Source organism: Microcaecilia unicolor, chromosome 6, assembly GCF_901765095.1.
Source record: "Microcaecilia unicolor chromosome 6, aMicUni1.1, whole genome shotgun sequence".
NCBI lineage: Eukaryota > Metazoa > Chordata > Amphibia > Gymnophiona > Siphonopidae > Microcaecilia > Microcaecilia unicolor.
The window spans coordinates 44,127,827-44,151,866 of record NC_044036.1 but is presented as its reverse complement, the minus strand read 5'-3'; the positions used below and the strand labels follow the sequence as shown (position 1 = coordinate 44,151,866).

Here is a 24,040-nt window from a genome sequence, read left to right as displayed (position 1 = left end):
CCCACCTGGCGTATTGTGTTCAATTTTGGAGGCCGTATCTTGCTAAGGATGTAAAAAGAATTGAAGCGGTGCAAAGAAAAGCTACGAGAATGGTATGGGATTTGCGCTACAAGACGTGTGAGGAGAGACTTGCTGACCTGAATATGTATACCCTGGAGGAAAGGAGAAACAGGGGTGATATGATACAGATGTTCAAATATTTGAAAGGTATTAATCCGCAAACTAACCTTTTCCGGAGATGGGAAGGCGGTAGAACTAGAGGACATGAAATGAAATTGAAGGGGGGCAGACTCAAGAAAAATGTCAGGAAGTATTTTTTCACGGAGAGAGTGGTGGATGCTTGGAATGCCCTCCCGCGGGAGGTGGTGGACATGAAAACGGTAACGGAATTCAAACATGCGTGGGATAAACATAAAGGAAACCTGTTCGGAAGGAAGGGATCCTCAGGAGCTTAGCGGAGATTGGATGGCAGAGCCGGTGCTGGGAGGCGGGGCTGTTGGTTGGGAGGCGGGGCTAGTGCTGGGCAGACTTATATGGTCTGTGCCCTGAAAAATACAGATTCAAATCAAGGTAAGGTATACACAAAAAGTAGCATATATGAGTTATCTTGTTGGGCAGACTGGATGGACCGTGCAGGTCTTTTTCTGCCGTCATCTACTATGTTACTATGTTAAGCCAAATTACAATGGCAAGGACGGCACTAAAAGATAAGTGTTCGTCAAAAATGATGTGTTTTGTTGATTAAAGATATAAGGAGGTTTTTTAGCCTATGAAGATTCCATCCCGGTTTAACAGACACAAATATGTACTGAAACGGGAATACAGAGGCTTTTTTCCTCCTTATTTTTACACATATTTAAAAAAAGTTTAAAAAAAGTTGAATATTTAAAAAAAGCTGAAAATATATATAAAAAAGTTGAATAGCAACTGTGAATTGATTGAGCCACTTTGGATGGTAAAATTTCATTTGTTTCAAACATAGTGGTATTGTCCCATTTTTTGACTATGTTAAGAATCACCAAGATACCTGCAATCAGCATAGACTCTGATAGGGCCTCTCCCTTCAGGATAGAGATAAACAAAGTTGTTAATGGGCCTGCTAATGTTTGGGTGAAGGTTTTTAAAATTTCACAGAAAGCTTATATAGCCCTGGCGCTCCCAAATGACCACTAGGACCTCCCCTTTCACTATTGCTCAAGTTCCTTCCTCTGGTCAGGTGTTAAGGTGGGCAGGCAAGTATCTTCTAAGGGCCTGATATTCAAAAGGGTTTAACCATGCAAGAGTGGCTCCTGCCCAGTTAAAACCCTGCTGAGTGAGTCGGCTGCCAATATTCAGCAGCACTCAACTGGTTAGTATTACTGAATATGTCTGCCAAATGGCTATCCCCTAACTGAATAGGTTAGGGGCAGGCTGGGGGTGGAGTTAGGGCCGAGCATGAACTTAACCAGTTAGCAGCAATTTTTAGTCCACTAACCAGCTAAGTAACCACATAAAGGGTCCCTTTACAGAGCAGTGGTAATCCCAACGCGGGCTTACTGCTAGCTCTTTTGGACCTACCGGTGGCCCAACGTGGCTGCCAGCGATAGTTCCGCCATGAGCACGCGCCATTTCCGAGGGAAAAAGAAAACCCTCAGAAATGGCTTGCCTGGTGCTAACCCGGCGGTAATCAGACATTGCCGCACACTGCCCGGTTACTGCCGGGTTAGCGCGGGAGCCCTTATGGCGCATGGGAAAAACAACCCCCTGCCACTAGCACAGGGCCCTTTTTCCCGCCGCTTGGTAAAAGGGCCCCCAAGTTAGGACAGCAAAAGAGCCGTTCTAGCTTTATCTGCTGAGTTAACTAGACACTAGTCTGAATATCGGCTGGTGGCCTGTTAACTTCCAGGTTGGTGGATATACCTGGATATTCATTGCCAGGAGTCATGCATGTCCTGGTTTTGAATATTTGGGATTAGTTCGGCCCCTGCTGGAAATGGCTTGCCAAGCCTTTTATGAGGCTGAATATCGACCCCTAAAATTTATGTACTACGTTAGCGTCACTCCCAAATTGTGAGGAATAAAGATATTGATAATATTCCACAAAAAGATCTGATCTCTTTAGAGCCATTAAGAGTTCTGCTCCCCCCCCCCCACACATTGCCTGATCCCTACCCAATGTACTTGGAGCCCCTCCCTCCATTTCATCTTGATGACTGACATCAGTGCTGTTGGGACACTCTTCTGTAAGGCACCACATTTCTGTCACTGAGATTTGAGCTGTGCGATGCTTAAGCTTTTGTCGTGGTATCAACCTGTGGTCTCATTAGACTGTGAGACTAGCATAGGAATTTGGGCACCACAGAGTGCCAGACAGAAGAGCTATTGCAGTTACAACACAAGAAGGAAAATATTCAGGACATTAAATTCCTGGGTACCACAGCAAAATTTGTAGGTACCAGTGCAAGCTGTAAAGGTTTCTTCTCTTTCATGTATTTAATACATATGGATGAATCAGAAAACGCCATCTTATACAATCTAATTGGAGTACAGTATACTCTATGCAGGATTTTACATGAACTAACTTTAGATTAGCATATTTACTGCATATTTATTTCATAGATCTGATGAAACTTAAACGAACAGGAACTGATAAATACAAGAAATTAACAAATGAAAAAGAAAGGAAAGCTGAAGCCTTTATTTCTCGACAGGCACCTGGAATGTGTTTTGATTTTCATCCAAAGGTAGGTTTATGAAATCTATATTTTAATTACTGTTCTGCATATTCATTGAAATGTCAATAAAAGCCTGTTGCGTAGATAGAGTCAAATATATAATAGCACTGCTCAGACAAAAATTACGCATGTAGATTTAAGATTAGATATTTTATATCAGAGGTTCCCAGTACATGAGACAACAGCAGGGGGTATGCGGTGTCAGCACAGGGCCGGTGCTAGGGACTCTGGTGCCCCCCCCCCCCCCGCAAACTCTGTTGGCACCCCCTCCCCTGTTCCAGTATCTCCTTTCTCCTCCCTCCCCCATTCTCCCACCCACCCCAGGGTTACAAAGTGGTAAAGAACATTTAAGCTGCTTTGTAATTTATAAGTTCTGTGTGTATAAGCCAACCAGAAAGGAAACCTTTCCAGTTTCCTTTCTATTTATTTTCAGACGAAAATTCATGCAGTTCGATTTTCAGTGACATTAGCATTGTTTCTACTCTCAGATGGGGCACCTGAAGGGTAAGATGCCTTATAATAGCCCAAACAACCTCAGTAAAAGGCTGGTAGGCAACCAGCATCATTTTCAACTTGCCACAGTACTGGTTGTTAAGTAGCTTCTTGGTTGACTCTTCATAATTTGTCTCAATCTTACCTTTTCTTAGGGCCTTGTTTACTAAGCTGTGCTGTAGGCGTGCAAACATTTTAGCGTGTGATAAGAATTAGCACATACTAATGCTGGAGACACCCATAGGAATATAATGGCTGTCTCTATCATTAGTGCGCGCTAATTTTTAGCACGCGCAAAAAAGTTTGTGCGCCTACAGCATGGCTTAGTAAACAGGGTCCTTAGCTTGAAACATTTTTTTTTAATGCATCACCTTGCTGAAGTACTCGGAAACAATTTTTCTTCTAATGGACCATGGGCTAGCTTTTCCTGCCTACCTATTGCTTCCTAAAGATTCATGTGCTTTGCAGTCTGCAGGGTCCAGCTCCTCAGTGCTTGTGTCTTCAGAAGCAAGTTATAGCAAGCTACAGAAAGGAGACTGGGTGCCAAGCTTATTCCCTGCTTCCCCTTATATTGGGAACTGTCGTTCCACTGAGAGATGAGTGTGGAGAGGTTTCTAAACTTAGGTGTAGCTCAAGTTAATTAAAAGAGTACAATGATATCTTCTCCCAATTTAGCTCATCAGATTACCATTTAAAAATCTATTTTTTAAAATTAAAGTTCACCATAAATTGTATGTACACATGCATACTAAAAAAAAAAAAAATTAGTTGAAAACATATGCAAATTATATTTTTGCAGTTACATCTATTTGGCTAACACGTTTAAAAGGGGACTCAGCGTTTGCTAATTGCACAGATAAATGTTTATTTCTACTTTGTAAATGCAAAAAAGTTCATTTGAATGTGAAAGAGCGCTGACAGGTACTGTCAAGTTTCAAAATTGGGAGCTTGAGGTCTTTCCATTGAGCAAACCCAGCAGCAGGTCCTTGAATAACAAATTAGAGAACTAAAAACGTATATTTGATGCATTTTATGGAACCCCTTATAAAGCAGAGGCGACTTAAACCAGGTACACATATACATGCAGGAAGCTAAGAGCTGTAATTGGCATATTAAATGATCATAAGGTAAAACATTTGACTGCATGTGTGTACGCCAAAAGTACACATTGGAGCCGAGTTTTATACATCAGAAAACCAGTCATCTGAATTACTAAAGATCTTTAAAAATAAAAACCTCTTGATTGATATTGGACTAAATGATTAAAAACAAAACTACTTTCTGAGTTGAAAAGTAAGAAATACAGAAATAACATTTTCTGTAAACCCAGCTCCTGCCCATTTCTGCAGTTTGTTTGAAGAAGTTGACCAGTCCGATAACTTTGTTTCTTTTTATATATTAGTGTAAACAAGTTCTTTTTATTAAACAAGTTCTTTTTATTAAAGAAGCCTCCAAAGTTCTACTTGTGCAATAACAATTACATGATACAGACCTAACCCCTTGTGGTCATAAAGAACCTTCCCAGGCCTCATCATGCAAATCAAAGACCCTTCAAGTTGCAAAAGCAGACTAAGAACGAACTCTACTTGAATTCCATTTGGTGTTTTTTTTTAACGTTAGACCGGGCAGGTGAGGGAGTCGCCGGACGTGGGTGTAGAGAAGGGAAAGACATGCCATGCAGTGCGTGCCATTGTTGGCGCCCCCCTGTCGTGCATACCCTGCTTACCACATTCCGCTGGCCCTGTGGTCAGCAAGCAACATCTCTCCCTCTTGCTCCCTCCCCATCTTCTGCCCCGGCCTCTGTTGCCCAGTCTGTTACTTACTGCATTGCTGACCACCACCACACAACCTGTGCTGCAAAAGAAAGTGAAGTGAAACCCTGACATTCATTGGCTGCTTCTGCCTGCCTCCTCACTGGTGTTAGTGGTGTCAGTGTCAGCGAATAGAGGCATACTAAGCAGGCAGCAGGAGTGTGGCTTTGAGCCATGATATAGAGTGTAGTGATTATGGCCCTCAGAGCAATGACCAGGGCAACAGGAGCAGGAAGAAAAGGGTGGCTATGGCCTCAAAGTCTTTGTAGCTCAGCTCAGTTCAGCTGGTCAGTATACCTAATTCAGCTGCTGAACCAACTTATCCTGACTTGAGCAAACAGCCATGTATTATGTGTCAGCAGGCTGTCGGAATGTAGACCTGGGCTACTAGTTATGGCATTGTGCTCAGAGCCACATATCTGGCATGAAACAGAACAGTCTGACAGACAGGCTGAGCAGAATTATGCAACCGCACAAGTGAATTCTCAACATGGGCGTTGCCCACAGGATGTTCCGAGAATGGGGCACCCCCTCAGTGGATCTTTTTTGATGTATACATATTTTGATATATCATGTAATTGTGTATTCTCTTATATCTACATAATCATGTACATTAATGTATTTTTACATTTTTATGTCTTTAAATGTAATATTGTTTGCATATACTTTCATGTTTTTATGGTCCGTACTGTTTACATCTGACACATATTTGTTTTTAAACTCCTGATGCAGGCCTGAGGATGAAACATGGTACTGTGTCAAGTCGCTGACTAATAAAGGCTTTTTTTAGATCCAAGACTATTGTCCTGGTCTCTTGAGCTTGTGGTCTATTTCCCACTTCCTTTCAGTCTTCACGTACATCTTGTGGGATTTCAGCATTCTTCCGCCCAGGCGGATCCTCATTGAATGTTTATACAGCCTGCATGCCTCATGGGAGCCTTTTAACCCTTGTAACTGCTCCTTATAGTTTCCTTCTAACTAGTTTCTTCATTTTTTCCAGTGCCCTTCTTGATAAGGTTATAAGTACATACCGTATTTTTCGGACTATAAGACGCACCTAGGTTTTAGAGGAGGGAAATAGGAAAAAAAAAATTTTCCTCTTTCCCTCCTCTAAAACCTAGGTGCTCCGGTGCGTCTTGTCCGGGTTTTGGACCTCCGTCCCGTACTTACAGGATTCCATGTTCCCTGGTGGTCTAGTGACGTCGGGGCAGCAAAGAGCCCCCTCTTTCCTGCCCATCGCGCTGCTCTCCGTCCTCCTGTATGCTGCCTGACGGTCTCGGCGAGATTCAAAATGGCCGCCGAGATTCTCGGCGGCCATTTGAATATCGCCGAGACCATCAGAAAGCATTGAGAAGCACGGAGAGCAGCGCGATGGGCAGGAAAGAGGGGGCTCTTTCCTGCCCCGACGTCACTAGACCACCAGGGAACATGGAATCCTGTAAGTACGGGACGGAGGTCCAAAAACGCTACTTTCGGACTATAAGACGCACCCCCCATTTTCCTCCCAAATTTTGGGGGAAAAAAGTGCGTCTTATAGTCCGAAAAATACGGTAAGTATTGCCATACTGGGACAGACAAAGGTCCATCAAGCCCAGCATCCTGTTTCTAACAGTAGCCAATCCAGGTCACAAATACCTGGCAAGATTCCCCAAAAGTACAAAACATTTTATGCTTCTAATCCCCGAAATAAGCTGTGGATTTTCCCCGTCCATTTTAATAATGGTCTAGTGACTTTTCCTTTAGGAAGCTGTCCAAACCTTTTTTTAAACCCCACTAAGCTTACCGCCTTTATCACATTCTCTGGCAACAAATTCCAGAGATTAATTACACATTGAGTGAAGAAACGTTTTCTCCGATTCATTTTAAATTTACTACATTGTAGCTTCATCACATGCCCCCTAGTCCTAGTATTTTTGGAAAGAGTAAACAGATGCTTCACATCTACCCGTTCAACTTCACTCATTATTTTATAGACCTCTATCATATCTCCCCTCAGCCGTCTTTTCTCCAAGCTAAAGAGCCCTAGCCGCTTTAGCCTTTCCTCATAGGGAAGTCGTCCCGTCCCCTTTATCATTTTTGTCACTCTTCTCTGCACCTTTTCTAATTCCACTATATCTTTCTATGTTAACATTATGCTTTTCTTTATTGTACTTTCTCCTGTGATGATCAAAACTTTGATTGCATTACGATCATTGATGCGAAGTAGAATGTCACAACTGAGAATTATGTTTTATTTCAGGAAACAAATATATACTTGGCTGGTACTGAAGAGGGATATATTCATAAATGCTCCTGTTCATATAATGAACAATTCCTAGATAGCTATAAAGCACACAAGGTAAATTAAACTATGCTATTAGTTACATATAATAAAGAATAATTATATTCCAAACAAGCAATATAATTTTCATGTTTTATTTTCCTAAAAAGCAAAGTTCTCATATAATGAGATCACTTGACAGTGCTTTAAAAATTTACTTGCAGAGTTTCTGAGGATGACTTTAGCTATGTTGCAGTATATGTACTAAATACCTTGCTCAACTAAGAACTGTTTTAGAATTTCAGGCACCTAAAGGCCTCGTATAAGAACCTGCAAAAATGTTTGTGGATTAGTACATGTTTTTGTGAAATTTAGCTATGAGATGCAAATGAGCTCTTAGCTCATTAACATCTCTTAGTTAAATGCTGGCCAAACGTTTTTTTGTATTTTGGCAGCTGTGGCACCTCTTGAGGAATGTCTAAAATGAGCCCATTCACATGGTGGTGGTGGGCAGATTTAAAGGGGCCGACATAGAGGCTTCCTAGCCCTCCCTCTCCCTGAGGGCCTCCTAAACCTGGTGGTGGCCCAAAAGCTCCAACACAAGGAATAGAAGTATGAAACTCCCCCTCCCATGTAGCCCTGCCCCTTAAATTACTCTGAGGGTCAACCCAGGCCCATCCGTTTCTCCCCCCCCCCCCCATCAAATTTGGCATTTTTGTGGTTCTAGGCAATTTGTGTCATTTTTGTCATGAAGCACATTTGCAAACTCAGTTTGCACTTCAGTAAATGAGACCCTACGTGCTAGAAATAGATTATCCAAAATAGAAAATATATAAGAGGTTTTTAACATTTTTTTTACAGATTATGGCTAGAATGTTCATAGGTGTTTTGCAAAGCTGCAGTACAAAGTGGTCTTAGTGTGTCCTTATATAGGTCTTTCCCGCACCCTAAAGCCATTTCTCCTGCAGCAGGAAAATGTCCAATTTTCCATTTTTGAAATTAATGGCCATGAGCTAATGTTGCCAGTAGCGTCTGGCCGTTAACAAAAATTAATGCCTGAGCCCTTACCACCACTTGCTTTGTAGGTAGTAAGGGTTTATGTGCTAATCCTGCGCTAATCAGGCATTGCTGTACGCTAACTGAGTAGTGCAGAAATACCTACTCTCTGCTCCCCCAGACCAAAAAATAAAAACTATTTTTTAGTCTGTGGGAAGCGCGCAGACATTTGAAATTTACCACAGGATGCTTCAACGCGCCTTGCAGTAAACCCTTTTAATCTGTGGTAAGCATGTGTTAGTACTCGCTGCACTTAGTACAAGGACCTCTTAGGCTTTTTAAAAGTAGCATGGAAGTAAAGGGGCAGCTGTATAAAGAGCGATAAAAATCAGGTGCTCAGAACCTAGGTGCTAAGCTAGTATTCTGTAATGGAAAACTTGTGCATCTAATCTGTTACAGAATACTAGCATAAGTCAGCAATTAGGCACCTGAATTTAAGTATGACCACTTACACTTGCTCTAAGGCAGGTGTAAATGACAGCAGTTAGGCGCCTAACTGACAGTATTCTATAAAGCGTGTACTTAAATAGAATGCACATGATCCGCCCATGTCCCCCCCCCCCCCCCCATATGAACACCCCCTTTGCAGTTAACACATTAGAACATTTAGGGGTAGATATTCAGCCCGCAGTGGTGAGTGTTGTTTTAGCCATCCCTAGTGTTATTCTCAAATATTCAATGCTGGGCCATGTCCAGGCATTGGCATTGAATATCTGGTTTTATGCGACTGTCTATCTCTTATACAATTAAGTGCAATATTCAGCACTTAACCGCCTAACAAGCTTATTTTCGAAAGTGATCGCCGGCCATCTTCTGACATAAATCGGGAGATGGCCGGCGATTTCACAAAAGCGTCGAAATCGGTATAATCAAAAGCCGCGTTTTTGACACCATCGCCACGCTGGTGAAAGTGCAAGGGGGCGTGTCGGCAGCGAAGCGAAGGCGGGACATGGGCGGGCATGGGCGTGGCTACCAGATGGCCGGCTTTTGTGGATAATGGAAAAAAAAGCGGTGTTAAGCAGTATTTCGCTGGGTTTACTTTGTCCTTTAATTTTCACGACCAAGCCTCAAAAACGTGCCCCAATTGACCAGACGACCACCGGAAGGAGTGGGGGATGACCTCCCCATACTCCCCCAGTGGTCACCAACCCCCTCCCACACAAAAAATAAAAATAAAACCTTTTTTTACCAGCCTGTATGCCAGCCTCAAATGTCATACCCAGCTCCCTGACAGCAGTATGCAGGTCCCTGGAGCAGTTTTTAATGGGTGCAGTGCACTTCAGGCAGGCAGATCCAGGTCCATCCCCCCATACCTGTTACACTTGTGGTGCTAAGTGTTGAACGCTACAACCCCCCCCCCAAAACCCACTGTACCCATATGTAGGTGCCCCCCTTTGCCCATAAGGGCTATGGTAATGGTGTAGAGTTGTAGGGAGTGGGTTTTGGGGGGATTTGGGGGGCTCAGCACCCAAGGTAAGGGAGCTATGGACCTGGGAGCTATTTGTATATATTTTTTTAATTTTAGAAGTGCCCCCTAGGGTGGCCGGTTGGTATCCTGGCATGTCAGGGGGACCAGTGCACTACAAATGCTGGTTCCTCCCATGACCAAATGCCTTGGATTTCGCCGGGTTTGAGGTGGCCGGCATTTTTTTCCATTATCGCTGAAAAACAAAACCGGCGATCTCAAACTCAGCGAATTCTGGCATTTGGCTGGCCTAAACCGTATTATCGAAAAAAAAAAGATGGCTGGCCATCTTTTTCAAAATATGGTTCTGGCCAGCTGTTGCGCTGGCCGCCAAAATAGATTGCCGGTGACCTATTGCGCCGGCGACGTTCGATTATGCCCCTCTAAGTTACACTGCATAAAGATAGGACTGACTTTTTATTGGTTGATTTGCCCACTTAACTTAGGCAGTTAAGTTCTGAATATTTGCAAAGGTGCCAACCCTGCCCTCCAGACTGCCCACAAACTAGTCAACTTTCACTTTAGTGGTCTGTGTGCCACTGAATATCAGCAGACAGCCCTGCACAAAGAGTTTAACTGATCAGGAGCTGTTTCTGGCTGTTAAATCACTTTGAATATTGACCCTTAGACACCAAGTTATAGAATAGGCTTAAGTGCACTTAAGGGGGAATTCATGAAGCAGCGTTAGGGCCTTCGCACAGGCATTAGGACCTTGACACATATTAAGGGAATTAGCATGCACTAAATGCTAAGATGCAGCCCATTTTATACCTTTGGGCTTCATAGCATTTAGTGCGCATTAAGGCCCTAAAGCCCGTGCAAAGGCCTTAGCGCTGCTTGATGAATTCCCCCCTTAGGCACCTAGTTGCTGTTTTACCCCATTTTGGCACTTTTTTTTGTTACATTTGTACCCCGCGCTTTCCCACTCATGGCAGGCTCAATGCAGCTTACATATTGTATACAGGTACTTATTTGTACCTGGGGCAATGGAGGGTTAAGTGACTTGCCCAGAGTCACAAGGAGCTGCCTGTGCCTGAAGTGGGAATTGAACTCAGTTCCTCAGGACCAAAGTCCACCACCCTAACCACTAGGCCACTCCTCCACTTAACTTCGGCGCCTAATTGGCATCCTATATAGAATTAGAGGGTAAAATTCTAACGTCTGACCTTAGATAGCTACTGGTTTAGTTAGATGTCTAAAGAATTTTCAGGCATCCCAGTTGTGTATCTAAATATCTTGACTATCAAGGGCCCCTTTTACTAAGCTGTATAGGCACCTACGTGCACCAAATGCACACCAAATTGGAGTTTCCACCTGGTTACTGCGTGGCCTTTGTGGTGATTTCAATTTTGGCGCGCGTCTGAAAAATATTTTTTATTTTCTGGCGCTGACACGTGTAGGTCATTACCACCCCAATTCTTTACCTGTAGGTCTATGGCTGGTGGTAAGGTTTCAGACCCAAAATGGACGAGCGGCAATTTTGATTTCGCCGCATGTCCATTTTTGGGCAAAAAAAAAGAGGCCTTTTTTACAGGCATGCTAAAAAATGGATCGGCGCGCGGCCAAAACCCACTCCTCTACTACCACAAGCCATTTTCCAACACACCTTTGTAAAAGGACCCCCTAATTTATTTGGATATAGCTCGCACTTCTTTCAGTAATAGTAATAGCTCAAGGTGAGTTAAATTCAGGTACACTAAATATATCCCTGTCCCCAGAGGGCTTACAATCTAATTTAGTACCTGAGGCAATACAGAATTCAGTGACCTGCCCAAAATCACAGGGTGCAGCAGCTTGGATGGTCAGCCTGCTACTCTGCTTCACACCACTCCACTCTAGATAGAGATCTTCAGTGTTTATTCCATGGATTATAGTGAAAAAATATTTTATTATGAACAGAGCAGCCTATTCCTTTGTATCCTAATTACTTGATTTTTCAACTAGATGTATTTTTTAAGTTATGATTTTGTTGATTAAAAATAATATACAATAAATATTTTCTTTTTTTTCTGATATTAAGGGTCCTATTTACAAGATAGCTTGGTCTCCATTTTGTCATGATGTATTTTTAAGCTGTTCTGCAGACTGGAATATTTATTTGTGGCGTCAGGATATACTAAAACCAATACTAAGCTTTTCTGCCAGTACTGAAGCAGTGCATGATATCAAGTGGTCTCCAACATCAGCTTTAGTATTTGGAGCAGTAAACGATAGCAGAGTGGAGATTTGGGACCTTAGTGTGAATATGTAAGTATATCATTTTCAAGTATAGAACAATACTATATTGTGATTGCATTGAAAAATGTGGTGAACTGGAGCTACAGTGGCACTAATTGGCTTTAATCAGGATTTATGCACGCAACTTTCTAGGCATATTCTATAACATGGCGCACGTGAATCCTAATGCGTGCAGTCGAAAAGGGGGTGTGACCATGGGCATGGAATGGGCAGGTCGTGGGCGTTTCAGAAAACTATGCACACTATTATAGAATACACCTGATCTGCTTCTAAGTTAGGCGCAGGTATTAGGCCTGGTTTTAGGTGGCCTAAATGAGTGCATCTAAATTTTAGTCGCAAGAACGACTTCTAATCATATTCTATAAACTATGCCTAACTTTAGCCGTAGTTTATAGAATCGCGCTAATCGCGTGTTTTTTTCAGTGCTGACTTTTAAGGCACTATTTATAGAATTTGGCTCTTATTCTGTACAGGAAAATAGATGCCTTCTTTCTTTTATATAATACTAGTATAACAGGTAAAATACACACCTCTAACGTAAAAGCTGAAACACCTGTGCCAACCATAGATCTGGTCTAAGTGCTTGTGCCCAAATGCCAGAGATGCACATATAGCTTGGATTCAATAAATGGAGCTCAAATTTCGGCACCAGGAAAAATTGGCGCTCAACGCTATCCTATAAGGGGCACTCTGAGATGAGCACTCTGTATAGAGTAGCTCATAGCACCGATTTCTGCGACTAAAATTAGATGCCAGGACTTAGGCCTGCTGAAACCAGTTGTAAATCCTGGCATACAAGTTGGGCATGCGTCCCCCCTCCAAATTCTGTAACACTGCGTGTAACTTTTGAGAATGCCTTTGCCCATCCCATGGCCACACCTCCTTTTGGCTTGCACGTGAGAGAATTTAGGCATGGTACTATATAGAATCACGCATAGGCAGTTGCATGTGTAACTACAAATTAGTGTCAACACCAATAATTGTCAGCAGCCAATTATCGAGTATTAATGGTTCTTTAATTTATTTATACGCGCAACTCAGGATCATACCCAAGTTTGGTCACTCCGTATTTAATATGTAAGTATAAACACCTATAGTGCCGCTTATAAGATTACTGTTGAAAACCAGAAGGCAGTCAGATTGAAAATCTGAAATTACAGTTGCACTATAGTCAGCATATAGCTAGATGGGAGAAAAAGACCTCAGAAGCCTTTGCAGAGATTAATAATGAAAGATTACACAAAAATGGGGAAGAAATGACACAACAAAACTAGATACCAAGAAAACAGGCAACTAATAAAGATCAACACATCTATGTCCCGAACCGAACCTTACCATTCAATCCAAATGGGATACGTAAATGCCAGATCAGTACTAAATAAAACAGAGATTATAACAGACTGGATCACCACAGATAATCTTGACCTCCTATTCATCACTGAAACCTGGATCCACAACCTTAAAGACCCCATAATCTTAGACCTATGCCCACCAGGATACAAAATCACCCACTGGACAAGAAACGGAAAAAGAGGAGGAGGAATAGTCATAGTATACAAATCCTAATTCACCATCACAACCACAGCTGAATCCATTCTGCCACAGCTTGAAATTGCCTCGATAAGAATCAATCACCCAAATTTGCAGGAACACCTTAACGCAGTTATACTTTACAGACCACCAGGCAACTGGCAAGATTCCCACACACACTTCATGGACTTTATCTCGAACACTTGTGTCTCTACCTCAAACCTGCACCTAGAAGATCTCACCACAACAAGCACCCTAGAATGCAAAGAGTTCCTACAACTGTGGGATCTTCACGGACCAAACACGCAACCAACTCACATTAAAAGACACACATTAGACATCATTACACACAAATTCGATCACGACTCAAACCTTATATTAACAGATACAAATAGACACCTACACTGTGGTCAGACCACTACAAAGCTACACCTCCCTCCAATGGAGAACGAAAGACTTACTTAACAAACAAACAAACACGGAAAACCTACACCACGAGAGGAAAATAGACCCGGTTATATTTTGGCAACAGATCTACTACAACGGTTGGACAATAAAGGCAGACACAATCCAATTCCTCTTAGAATGGGACAATAGATGCAAATCAATATTAGACAACATTGCCCCAATTCAAACCAGAACCTCACACAGAAAGAATTCAATACCATGGTTCAACGAAGAACTGAAAAAACTCAAAACACAAGTTAGAAGATTAGAACGTGCATGGAATAAAAAGAAAGACGACCCCACACTTAACGCTTGGAAACAACTTTGAAGAAAATATAAATATACCATAAGACAAACCAAAAGACTATATTACAAAACTGAAATCGGACCAAACTACAAGGACACACATAAACTCTTCCAACTCGTGAATAAACTACTAGACACCACACCAGTCACAACAACAGTAAAGACACGCCAGGAGCCGACAACCTCGCGAAGTACTTCAAGAGAAAATTGTACAACTGCGACTCAAAATACCGTCAGCCCCATTGAATACGCTGTACTCTTAGACTATCTAGACCCAGACCCTGGAGTATACCAGCAGACAGAACTTGGACCGAATTCGAGATACTATCGGATCTCATCTCCCAAACGCTTAAAAGATTCGCCAGATCTCATTGCAAACTAGACATATGCCCAAACAACCTTATGACATTGGCCCCTCAACAATTTATAACAGACCTAACGAAACACGTGAACTTTATGCTACAAAAGGGACTCTTCCCGAAGGAGAAAGGAAACATTCTACTCACCCCCATACCCAAAGATGCAAAGAAAAATGCTAGTGAACTAACCAACTATAGGCCAGTAGCATCCATTCCCTTAATAACCAAACAACTCACAAACTATCTAAACAAGTTCTCAATACTAGTGACGCTCATGACTAAATTCAAACAAATGATAGCAATCGGCAAGAACATACTACTTCTACAATTCGACATGTCTATCGCCTTTGACATGGTTGATCATGGAATTCTACTACACATCCTCGAATACTTCGGTATCGGAGGCAACGTTCTCAATTGGTTCAAGGGGTTTCCTAACCACATGCTCATATCAAGTGACATCAGATTCGATTACATCAACCACATGGACACCTGAATGCAGAGTTCCACAGAGATCCCCCCTTTCACCGACCTTATTCAACCTAATGATAATACCCTTGGCCAAACTACTATCAAACCAAAACCTCAACCCATACATATACGCTGATGACGTAAAGATCTACATCCCATTTAAACAAGACTTAAAGGAAATTTCCAACGACATCAACCAAAGTCTACTTATCATGCATTCATGGGCAGATGCATTTCAGCTGAAACTTAATTCAGAAAAAAACCCAATGCCTAATACTCACCTGTCAACACAACATGAACAAATTTACGATCATCAACGCACCAAAACTGAACCTACCAATTTCGGCCACCCTAAAAATTCTTGGAGTTACTATTGATCGGCACCTAACACTTGAAAGACACGCGGAAAAAACACAACCAAAAAGATGTTCCACTCAATGTAGAAATTTAAAAAAGTAAGACCATTCTTCCCAAGGACCGTCTTCCTTAATCTGGTACAATCATTGGTACTCAGTCATCTAGACTATTGTAATGCACTTTACGCTGGCTGCAAAGAGCAAATACTCAAAAAACTCCAGACAGCCCAGAACACTGCAGCTAGACTCATATTCGTAAAACCAAAATATGAAAGTGCTAAACCCCTACGAGAGAAGCTACACTGGCTCCCACTCAACGCATCGTGTTCAAGGTGTGTACCCTAGTTCACAAAATCATCCATGGCGATGCCCCAGCCTACATGTCAGACCTGATAGACTTACCACCCAGGAATGCTAAAAAATCATCTCGCACATTCCTTAATCTTCATTTCCCCAACTGTAAAGGTCTAAAATACAAACTAACGCACGCATCAACCTTTTCCTATATGAGCACACAATTCTGGAAAGCGCTGCCGCGCAACCTAAAAACAATCTATGAACTAACCAACTTCCGCAAACTACTGAAGACCCATCTCTTCAACAAGACGTATCACAAAGATCAACACATGTGAAATCCCCCACATGTATCCAGATACATGTGTCTTATAATGTTTTCTTGTTATATCACTATTATGCTTTATCATGATCATGTAACCCAAAATCCTTCTGTAATACCAAATGTCTATTCTCTTCTTATTTCCACTATTCATGATGTATTGTAAGCCACATTGAGCCTGCAAAGAGGTGGGAAAATGTGGGATACAAATGCAACAAATAAATAAAATAATGAAAGAAATGTCCAGCCTAATCTGCTGAAAATGTCAATGTTAATCTCTGCAAAGGTTTCTCAGATCTTTTTCTCCCATCCATCTATATGTTGACTACAATGCAACTGTAATTTCAGATTGTTTTTTGAGCTCATAAATAACCCCACATAAAAGTATGGGCAGTGACAGAAGAACACATATGCTTTTATGTGATTCTGGAATAGGCATGTTAAGGATTGGTACTAGAACTGGTATTTTTAAAACAGATTTTAAAATAATCTGGACATGGATCAACAAGTAAGGTGATTCAATTTGCAGGTGATACAAAATTATTCAAAGGTGTTAAATCATCAGCTGATTACAAAGAAAGACCTTGCAAGATTGGGTGACTGGGCATCTGAATGTCAGATGAAAATTGAATATGAAGAAGAGCAAAGTGGTACACATAGAGAAAAATTAAATATAGGTACATGACACTTGATTCCAAATTATGACTCACCATCCAGGAGAAAGTTATTGAGTCATTGTGGAGAGTACTTTGAAATCCTCAGCTTAGTGTGCAGGGAAGGTCAAAAAAAGCAAATAAAATGTTTGGAATTAGTCTCTGGCTGTCTTCAAGTGTAGGCTTAAAGCCCACCTCTTTGCTACTGCTTTCGACTCCTAGCCATGACTCTCTTACTCAACACCCTCACTTATCACCCCTAACCACTGCAATTTCCCCACCGCTAGCTGTCTGTTCATCTGTCCAATTTAGATTGTAAGCTCTGTTGGGCAGGGACTGTCTTTTCATGTTAATTTGTACAGCGCTGCTAAGTCTAGTAGTGCTATAGAAATGTTTAATAGTAGTAGTAGGAATTATTCTGAGAGGAATGGAAGATAGAAAAGAAAATTATGATGCTTTTCCACAACTTGAGTACTATGTGCAGTTTCTAACTGCCCCATCTCAAAACAATGTAGCTAAACTAGAAAAGGTACATCAAAAGGCAATCAAAATGATAAAGGGAATGGAATGGCTAAATAGAGAACGCTTGTTTATCCTTTCAGATAGTACTAAGGTGAGCAAATAGGCTACCTATTAGTTTTATGGACTATTTAAAACAAATCAGACAAGTAGGTTTTTTTTGTTTTTTTACAAATAAGCCAGGAATTCTTTGCCAGAATGAAATGGTCAAAGCAGTTGGCCTCTAGGAGTAAATCCCCTTTTAAACCCAACTATTTTAAGTCCACATGCTATTATTAACCATGTATGTTTGAGACAGCCACCATTTATTCCTCTGGGTTTTGGGCAGCAACAAATGGATCTGCTCTTTGGGATACTGTCAAGAATGAACTTATGAGCTGTGTTGGTTGCTGTCAACAATATGGTCGGGAAATAGGGAAGTACATAAGTATTGCCATACTGGGACAGACCGAAGGTCCATCAAGCCCAGCATCCTGTTTCCAACAGTGGCCAATCCAGGTCACAAACACCTGGCAAGATCCCCAAAAAGTACAAAACGTTTCATACTTATCCCAGAAATAGTGGATTTTCCCTAAGTCCAATTTAATAATGGTTTATGGACTTTTCCTTTAGGAAGCCGTCCAAACCTTTTAGAACTCTGCTAAGCTAACCGCCTTACCACATTCTGTGGCAACGAATTCCAGAGTTTAATTACAAATTCCACTGTTGCTCCTTGTGATTGTGGACAAGTCACTTAACCCACCATGCCTTAGGTACAATGACTGTAAACCCTCCAGGAACAGGAATAATTCCTAGTGTACCTATAACCATGAGCTACAACTGAAAAAAGGTGTGAGCTAAATCCCCAAACCCTTTCTTACAGTGAGCTATAGGGCGGTCTCTTGAACACCTTAACTTACCTCTGTTTTGTTAAACCTTTTCCTCTATTTAGTGCCTGTAAAATACTATCGGTGAATAAGGCTTTGTTGGTGCATTGTTTGTTAGTCTTGTGTACAAATGTTGCAAGTTTTCAGATTTATTTTTTCTGCAGCTTGGATCCCGTGATTGTGAGCTTTGCCAACCCTGGAGTTAAGATGACTACTCTATTGTTTACAAAAGAAGCAAACTGTGTTCTGGTTGGAGACAGTGATGGACAAGTCAGTGTGTATGAACTGAGGAATGTTTCTGGTTATAAAACTGATCAGGTACGATTAACAGTAAAGCTAGCTTACAATTTTCTGGTAATCTGAAGAAAGATGGGCAAGCTGAGAGTAAAAGAATGGACTGAAAAGGTTTGAAGAAAGTACGTTCTTCTGCTGTACATCTACTGGCAGTACCACTTTTCACTCCCATCTTTATTGCCGCCCTTTTATTAGACGTCCTTGTTTCTTTTGTCAGCTTTCAATCTTCTGTCTTCTTCTGGCATTGTGAGGGTATGGTAATAATTAAAGGGAGGATATGTTTAATGAAGAGGAGCAACAGAAGAAGGTATATATCCTAAATAAAATTTTTGCTGCTTATTCAGACTAAAGGGAAAAAGGCAGAGGGGCTGAGGAGTAACTTTATTGCTGTTTAATGAGGAGATAATATTCAATGTACTGAGATAACTGAAAGTAAACAAGATTGTGAGACCGGATGGGGCTCATCTGAGAATATCAAAGTAGCTAATGTAGATGTTGACTGTATCAGTGTCCCTGGTCTACCACAATAACTACAGCTTTCATAGGGGGTTCCAAACTTTGACCCTTGTGGCAGTAGACTGTGGGTCTGGCTTGACCTATGATGCAGTGGCGGCAGAAGTGGTAAAAAAAAAAGCAGCACTCCTCTGACGCCACCACCACCACCACATATAATGCCTTGGCCTGCACCAATCTCCTTTTCTCTCCTCTCTGGGACCTGAATACATACTTTATACTTTGTATATGTAGTTCAAGCATGATGTTTAGGGTCTGCTCTCAAGACAAAGCCCTCTTTCAGTACCCTTCTCCACCACCGCTAACTCCAGACTCCGCCCTTTCTGCCTCGCCTCATCCATGCCTGGAATAAACTCCCTGAGCCCATACGCCAGGCCCCCTGCTGCCCATCTTCAAAGCCTTGCTCAAAGCCCACCTCTTCAATGTCGCCTTCGGCACCTAAACCACCATACCTCTATTCAGGAAATCTAGACTGCCCCCCCTTGACACTTTGCCTATTAGATTGTAAGCTCTTTTGAGCAGGGACCATCCTTTTGTTAACTGTACAGCGCTGCGTAACCCTAGTAGCGCTCTAGAAATGTTAAGTAGTAGTAGTAGTAGTAGTAGAGCCTAATACATTGTGTTGTGCTATCCTCCAATGAGCCCCTAACAGTCTTGGAGGGTCAATGATGGCATAGGGGAGAGCATAGATGGTGTAGCAGCAATGGTGGTAAAAGAAAAGTGATTGGGGCAAGGTGGAGGTAGAGATAGGTGAAATGACTGAGGAAGATTAAGGGGATTGAAGGAGTGAGTGAGGAAATCAAATTCATGATATTCTTCCTGTGATCCTTCCCCTCTCTGATCCCTGTTTCTCTCTCTTTTCCTCTCCCTCTGCTTTAATCCCCTATCCTTCTTCTGGGATCCTTTCTTCATCTTCCTCCTGTCTCTCCCCATCCTCCAGATCTCCTTGATCCCCCTTCTGTTTTTTCCAGTATTAATTCCTAATATCCCTTGCTCTGTACCTCACTAAAGAAATAATAAATTAACTAGCCATACAAGAAATGTCAGTAAACAGCTTTATTTTTGTAAAGAAAGACACTAGTTAGCAATGTTCAATATGTAAATCCATTTTAATGTATGCAAATGTGCCACATAATTTCCACAGAATCTTGAGAAATCTGTTTCGGAAAACAGGGGCCTCTGACTGTACCCCACTACCCCTCAGATCCTCTGTTCAATGTATCACTTGAATCTGGGGATGCCAAGAATCTGAGGATGAACAGATACAGATCCCACAAGAATGGGAACAATGATGAAGCATAAAATTACTGACCAGTTAATTTAATGTTAGTGGTAGGCAAAGTAAGGGAAACACAACTGCAGGACGCTAAACTAATGGTTTAGAAAAATATGGCCAACTTGATTTCCCTAAAGTGAAAATTGAACCCCAAAATTTTATTTTTCTGGTGAAGTGAATGTATAGTAGATCAGAGAGGTGGTGTGATGTGGCCCATTGGAGGATTTAAGTTTTGACATTATACCATACAGAAGACTGGTGAGCAAACTAATCAGTCTGGAAAATGTAACAAGATAATTGTGAAACTGGCTATTATTATGTAAGACAACATTTCCTGCTGATATCCTGTGATATCTGATGCATATTGTGTGACATCAATTATCAATAAAAAGCAAAGGTTAAATAAAAGCAGGAAATAATTATTTGTCAGTCCTCCAAACATGATGTGGCAAAACTGTGCCCTGATACTAGTAATACCATCTTGCAGCTAGTGGGACATCCTGCCTTCCTATGTGAGGCTATGACCAAAATTTAGGTGGGAGGATATCCTAGTAATTCCAATCTGAAAAACTTTAATGAAATATCTAGTTTATCACATCACTTTTTGGCTCTAATCATAGGCTATCATATAATATGCTTCTCATGTGGCATCTTCAACTCTAGCGGTAGTACCATGAGGCTATCACTGGAAGTCAGAAGCGCCATTTTGAACCTAGGTGCTGATGAGGTGGGAGCATCTGGGGATTGCTCCTACCCCAGGAGGGGGCATTGGGGAGGGGTGGTTTCAGGAGAGGCATTTGGGGAAGTTGGAGGGGGGGGGGGGAAATGTTCAGTGGACTGGCTACAGTAAGGAGGCAGGAACTGAATCTGTTCTATCTGCAGCAGTGACACACTCGGTAACATAATAAAGAGGCCCCTTAGTGTTTTCCCATATATACTGCTTCCTAAACCATGCTTTTTTAAAATATAGGATATACCTAGTCTGATAAACTGAGCCCTGAATCCATTGTTGTTCTCTTCCAATTTGTGAAGTTGGTTCTTCTTAATACCAATAGTTAATAAGTGATGGTGCTTATGAAAACATATTTCACGGTTACGTTTGCCATTGCAACTTTCCATCTTAAGAAATTGTAATGCTTCTTTGTGTGTTAAATAGTCTTCTGTATGGCTGAAGGCTGCAAAATATTCCAGGTCCCACTTAAGTGTTTCTTATTTATCAACCTTGATTTTTCATCCCTTCCCATAATAATGAAAATTGTGTGGGAAATGACCCTGTAAGACATTAACCCCCAAATTCTATATATTTTTTATTTTTTTTTGTTACATTTGTACCCCGCGCTTTCCCACTCATGGCAGGCTCAATGCGGCTTACATGGGGCAATGGAGGGTTAAGTGACTTGCCCAGAGTCACAAGAAGCTGCCTGTGCTGGGAATCGAACTCAGTTCTTCAGTTCCCCAGGACCAAAGTCCACCACCCTAACCACTAGGCCACTCCTCCTGAAGTTGTGTGCACTAATTTGGCCATATGGTCAAATTGTGCGCACAACTTAATTGATAAACAAGCCAATCAGCACCAATAATTGGTACTTAACCTATTAGCAACACATAAATTTGTAGGTGTAATGTAAATTCTAATATGTGCAAGTTGAACATGGGTTGTGGTCATGGGAATGGAATGGGCAGGTTTGGTTGTTTCAAAAACTATGCGCACTATTATGGAATACACCCAATCTGCACCTAACTTAGGCGCAGGTATAGAAATGATAAGTAGTAGTAGATATTTAGGCCTGGTTTTAGGTGGTCTAAATGGGTATGCCTAAATTTTAGTCACAAGAATGGCTTATAGGCATATTCTATAAACTACACTTATAGAATCACGCTAACCATGTGGTTTTTTGGCACCCGTTTTTAAGGCGCAATTTGTAGAATTAGGCCCTAACTGAATAGCGTACTGTATAAGGGTATTGGTACTGTGCTAATAAATTGGCCATATGGAATCATCTTAGAAAGGCATTGATCAATGTAGATAAAATCTCTGCTTCTCAAATTAATTGTACAGACCGATGAACAAAAGCTAATTCCATTTAATGTCAAAATATATACACTGTTTAAATTGATTTAAGTATCTTACAATGGTGTTAGAAAGGTAGAGTAAAACCTTAAAACATGAATATGATGAAAAAGTAAACGGTACTCAGTTCTAAAACTCAGTACAATTAAACAACCCCATGTACACAGAGATTGTATTAGAAAATATGTTATTGCAAAACTGTTGTAACTACGGACTATATCATGGTATTGCTGTTTTTTGTACTTGTGTTCTTAATTTAGTACTTTCAGTGTAATTTGTGGCATGTAAGTACATTACTAGTCTATATTTTCCTTGACGCAATCATCACCATATAATAAGGACAGATACCATAATGAAGTCTGACACTAATATAATGTCCCTCTCACAAAATTGATTAAAGTAATCTTGTCCATGCCACAGTGAAATAGTCTTTACTCTTCCTGTTTACTGACATCAGTCAAATCCTCACGATACCGAGTATGCGTTTGTTGTGCACAGTTTGCTCATCCATTATCTACTATGTAAAACAGTTTTACAAGCTTTAAAAACCATTAAATTTTCCAACCTTTTTTTTCCTAAAAGGTGTTATATAGAAAGAAGTATATTTATGACAGACTGCTTTACTAATTATACTTCTTCCTTCTCATTCATGATCCATTATGCATATGTATTTAACAAAATATAGATTTATGTTCAGTGCTTTCTAAGAATACTTCAGTCCTTCGTCTTTGATTTACCACACTGGTTATTTGTTTTTTTTCTGACAGGTGGAGGCTTTATATGACATAATTAGGACAACATTGGCCAGTCAGCTGTAGTTTATTGAACAAAAATCCAATAAACAAAGAAAAATCATCATCTAACATCAAGAAGTATTTTTTATAATTTTTCAAATCTATGTTTCGTATTTAATTTGTACTGATAAAATATGAATAAACTTGTTGCATTTTGTCATAGTAGAAATTAAGGTTTAACATTCATATAAGCATATTAGTTCAGCAATCAATATTCTACAAAATTTGGGGGTCTGTTCCTCTATCGGCTTCCGCGCAGCATTGCCGACACAGCCCACTCAAAGTGAATGGGCCATGTTGGCACTAACACACAGCCAGCCGTGCTTGGGGCTTAGTAAACCCCAGTGTTGTTGTTTACCATTTTTTATTTATTCAGTTTATAATGCGGGCTATATATAGGGTATCCTGAAAACCTGAATGGCTAGGTGTGTCCCAAGGACTGGGTTGAGAATCCCCTCCCCTAGGGGGTTATAGTCAGCAGTGACAGTCACTGCAGTAATTGACAGTCAGTAGATGCTAATGCCACAATATTTATTTATTAGGATTTATTTACTGCCTTTTTGAAGGAATTCACTGAAGGCGGAGTACAGCAAGAATAAGTCAAACATAAGCAATAGACAATTACAGCAGTAAAACTATTCAAACAACAGTACAAAGTATGGCATAGTTTACTACTTACAATGTCAACACAATACACAATAAAACATTTTAATAGACAACATATGATGTAAGCAAAGATGGAACATATAGATAGATAAGAGAGTAACAGGAGTAAGAAAATAAAGGACTAAAGAGAGCTGCAAATGAGGTCAGAAAGGTGCTTGAGCATTATCTTGGCTAGGGTAGAAGTGGATAAGCATGTCCTGCTATAATATGTGCATTTACTTCTTCCGTTAAAGGCCTGGTTCACCTGCTTCCTGAAGTAGTGATATG

At 41.0% G+C, this 24,040-nt stretch overlaps 1 protein-coding gene across 3 annotated transcripts in view; it reads left to right on the top strand.

Annotated features, from left to right (window-relative positions):
- WDR78 (WD repeat domain 78) overlaps positions 1 to 23,689 on the top strand; it is a 160,966-nt gene extending 137,277 nt beyond the window's left edge. For all 3 annotated transcript variants that reach the window (XM_030207191.1, XM_030207190.1, XM_030207192.1), the window contains exons 13-17: positions 2,599 to 2,723; positions 7,257 to 7,355; positions 11,819 to 12,045; positions 18,324 to 18,477; positions 23,081 to 23,689. In XM_030207191.1, the coding sequence (XP_030063051.1) occupies positions 2,599 to 2,723; positions 7,257 to 7,355; positions 11,819 to 12,045; positions 18,324 to 18,477; positions 23,081 to 23,131 (656 nt within the window). In that variant the 3' untranslated portion in view covers positions 23,132 to 23,689. The remainder of the gene's footprint in view (positions 1 to 2,598; positions 2,724 to 7,256; positions 7,356 to 11,818; positions 12,046 to 18,323; positions 18,478 to 23,080) is intronic.
- Positions 23,690 to 24,040: the final 351 nt, after the last annotated feature.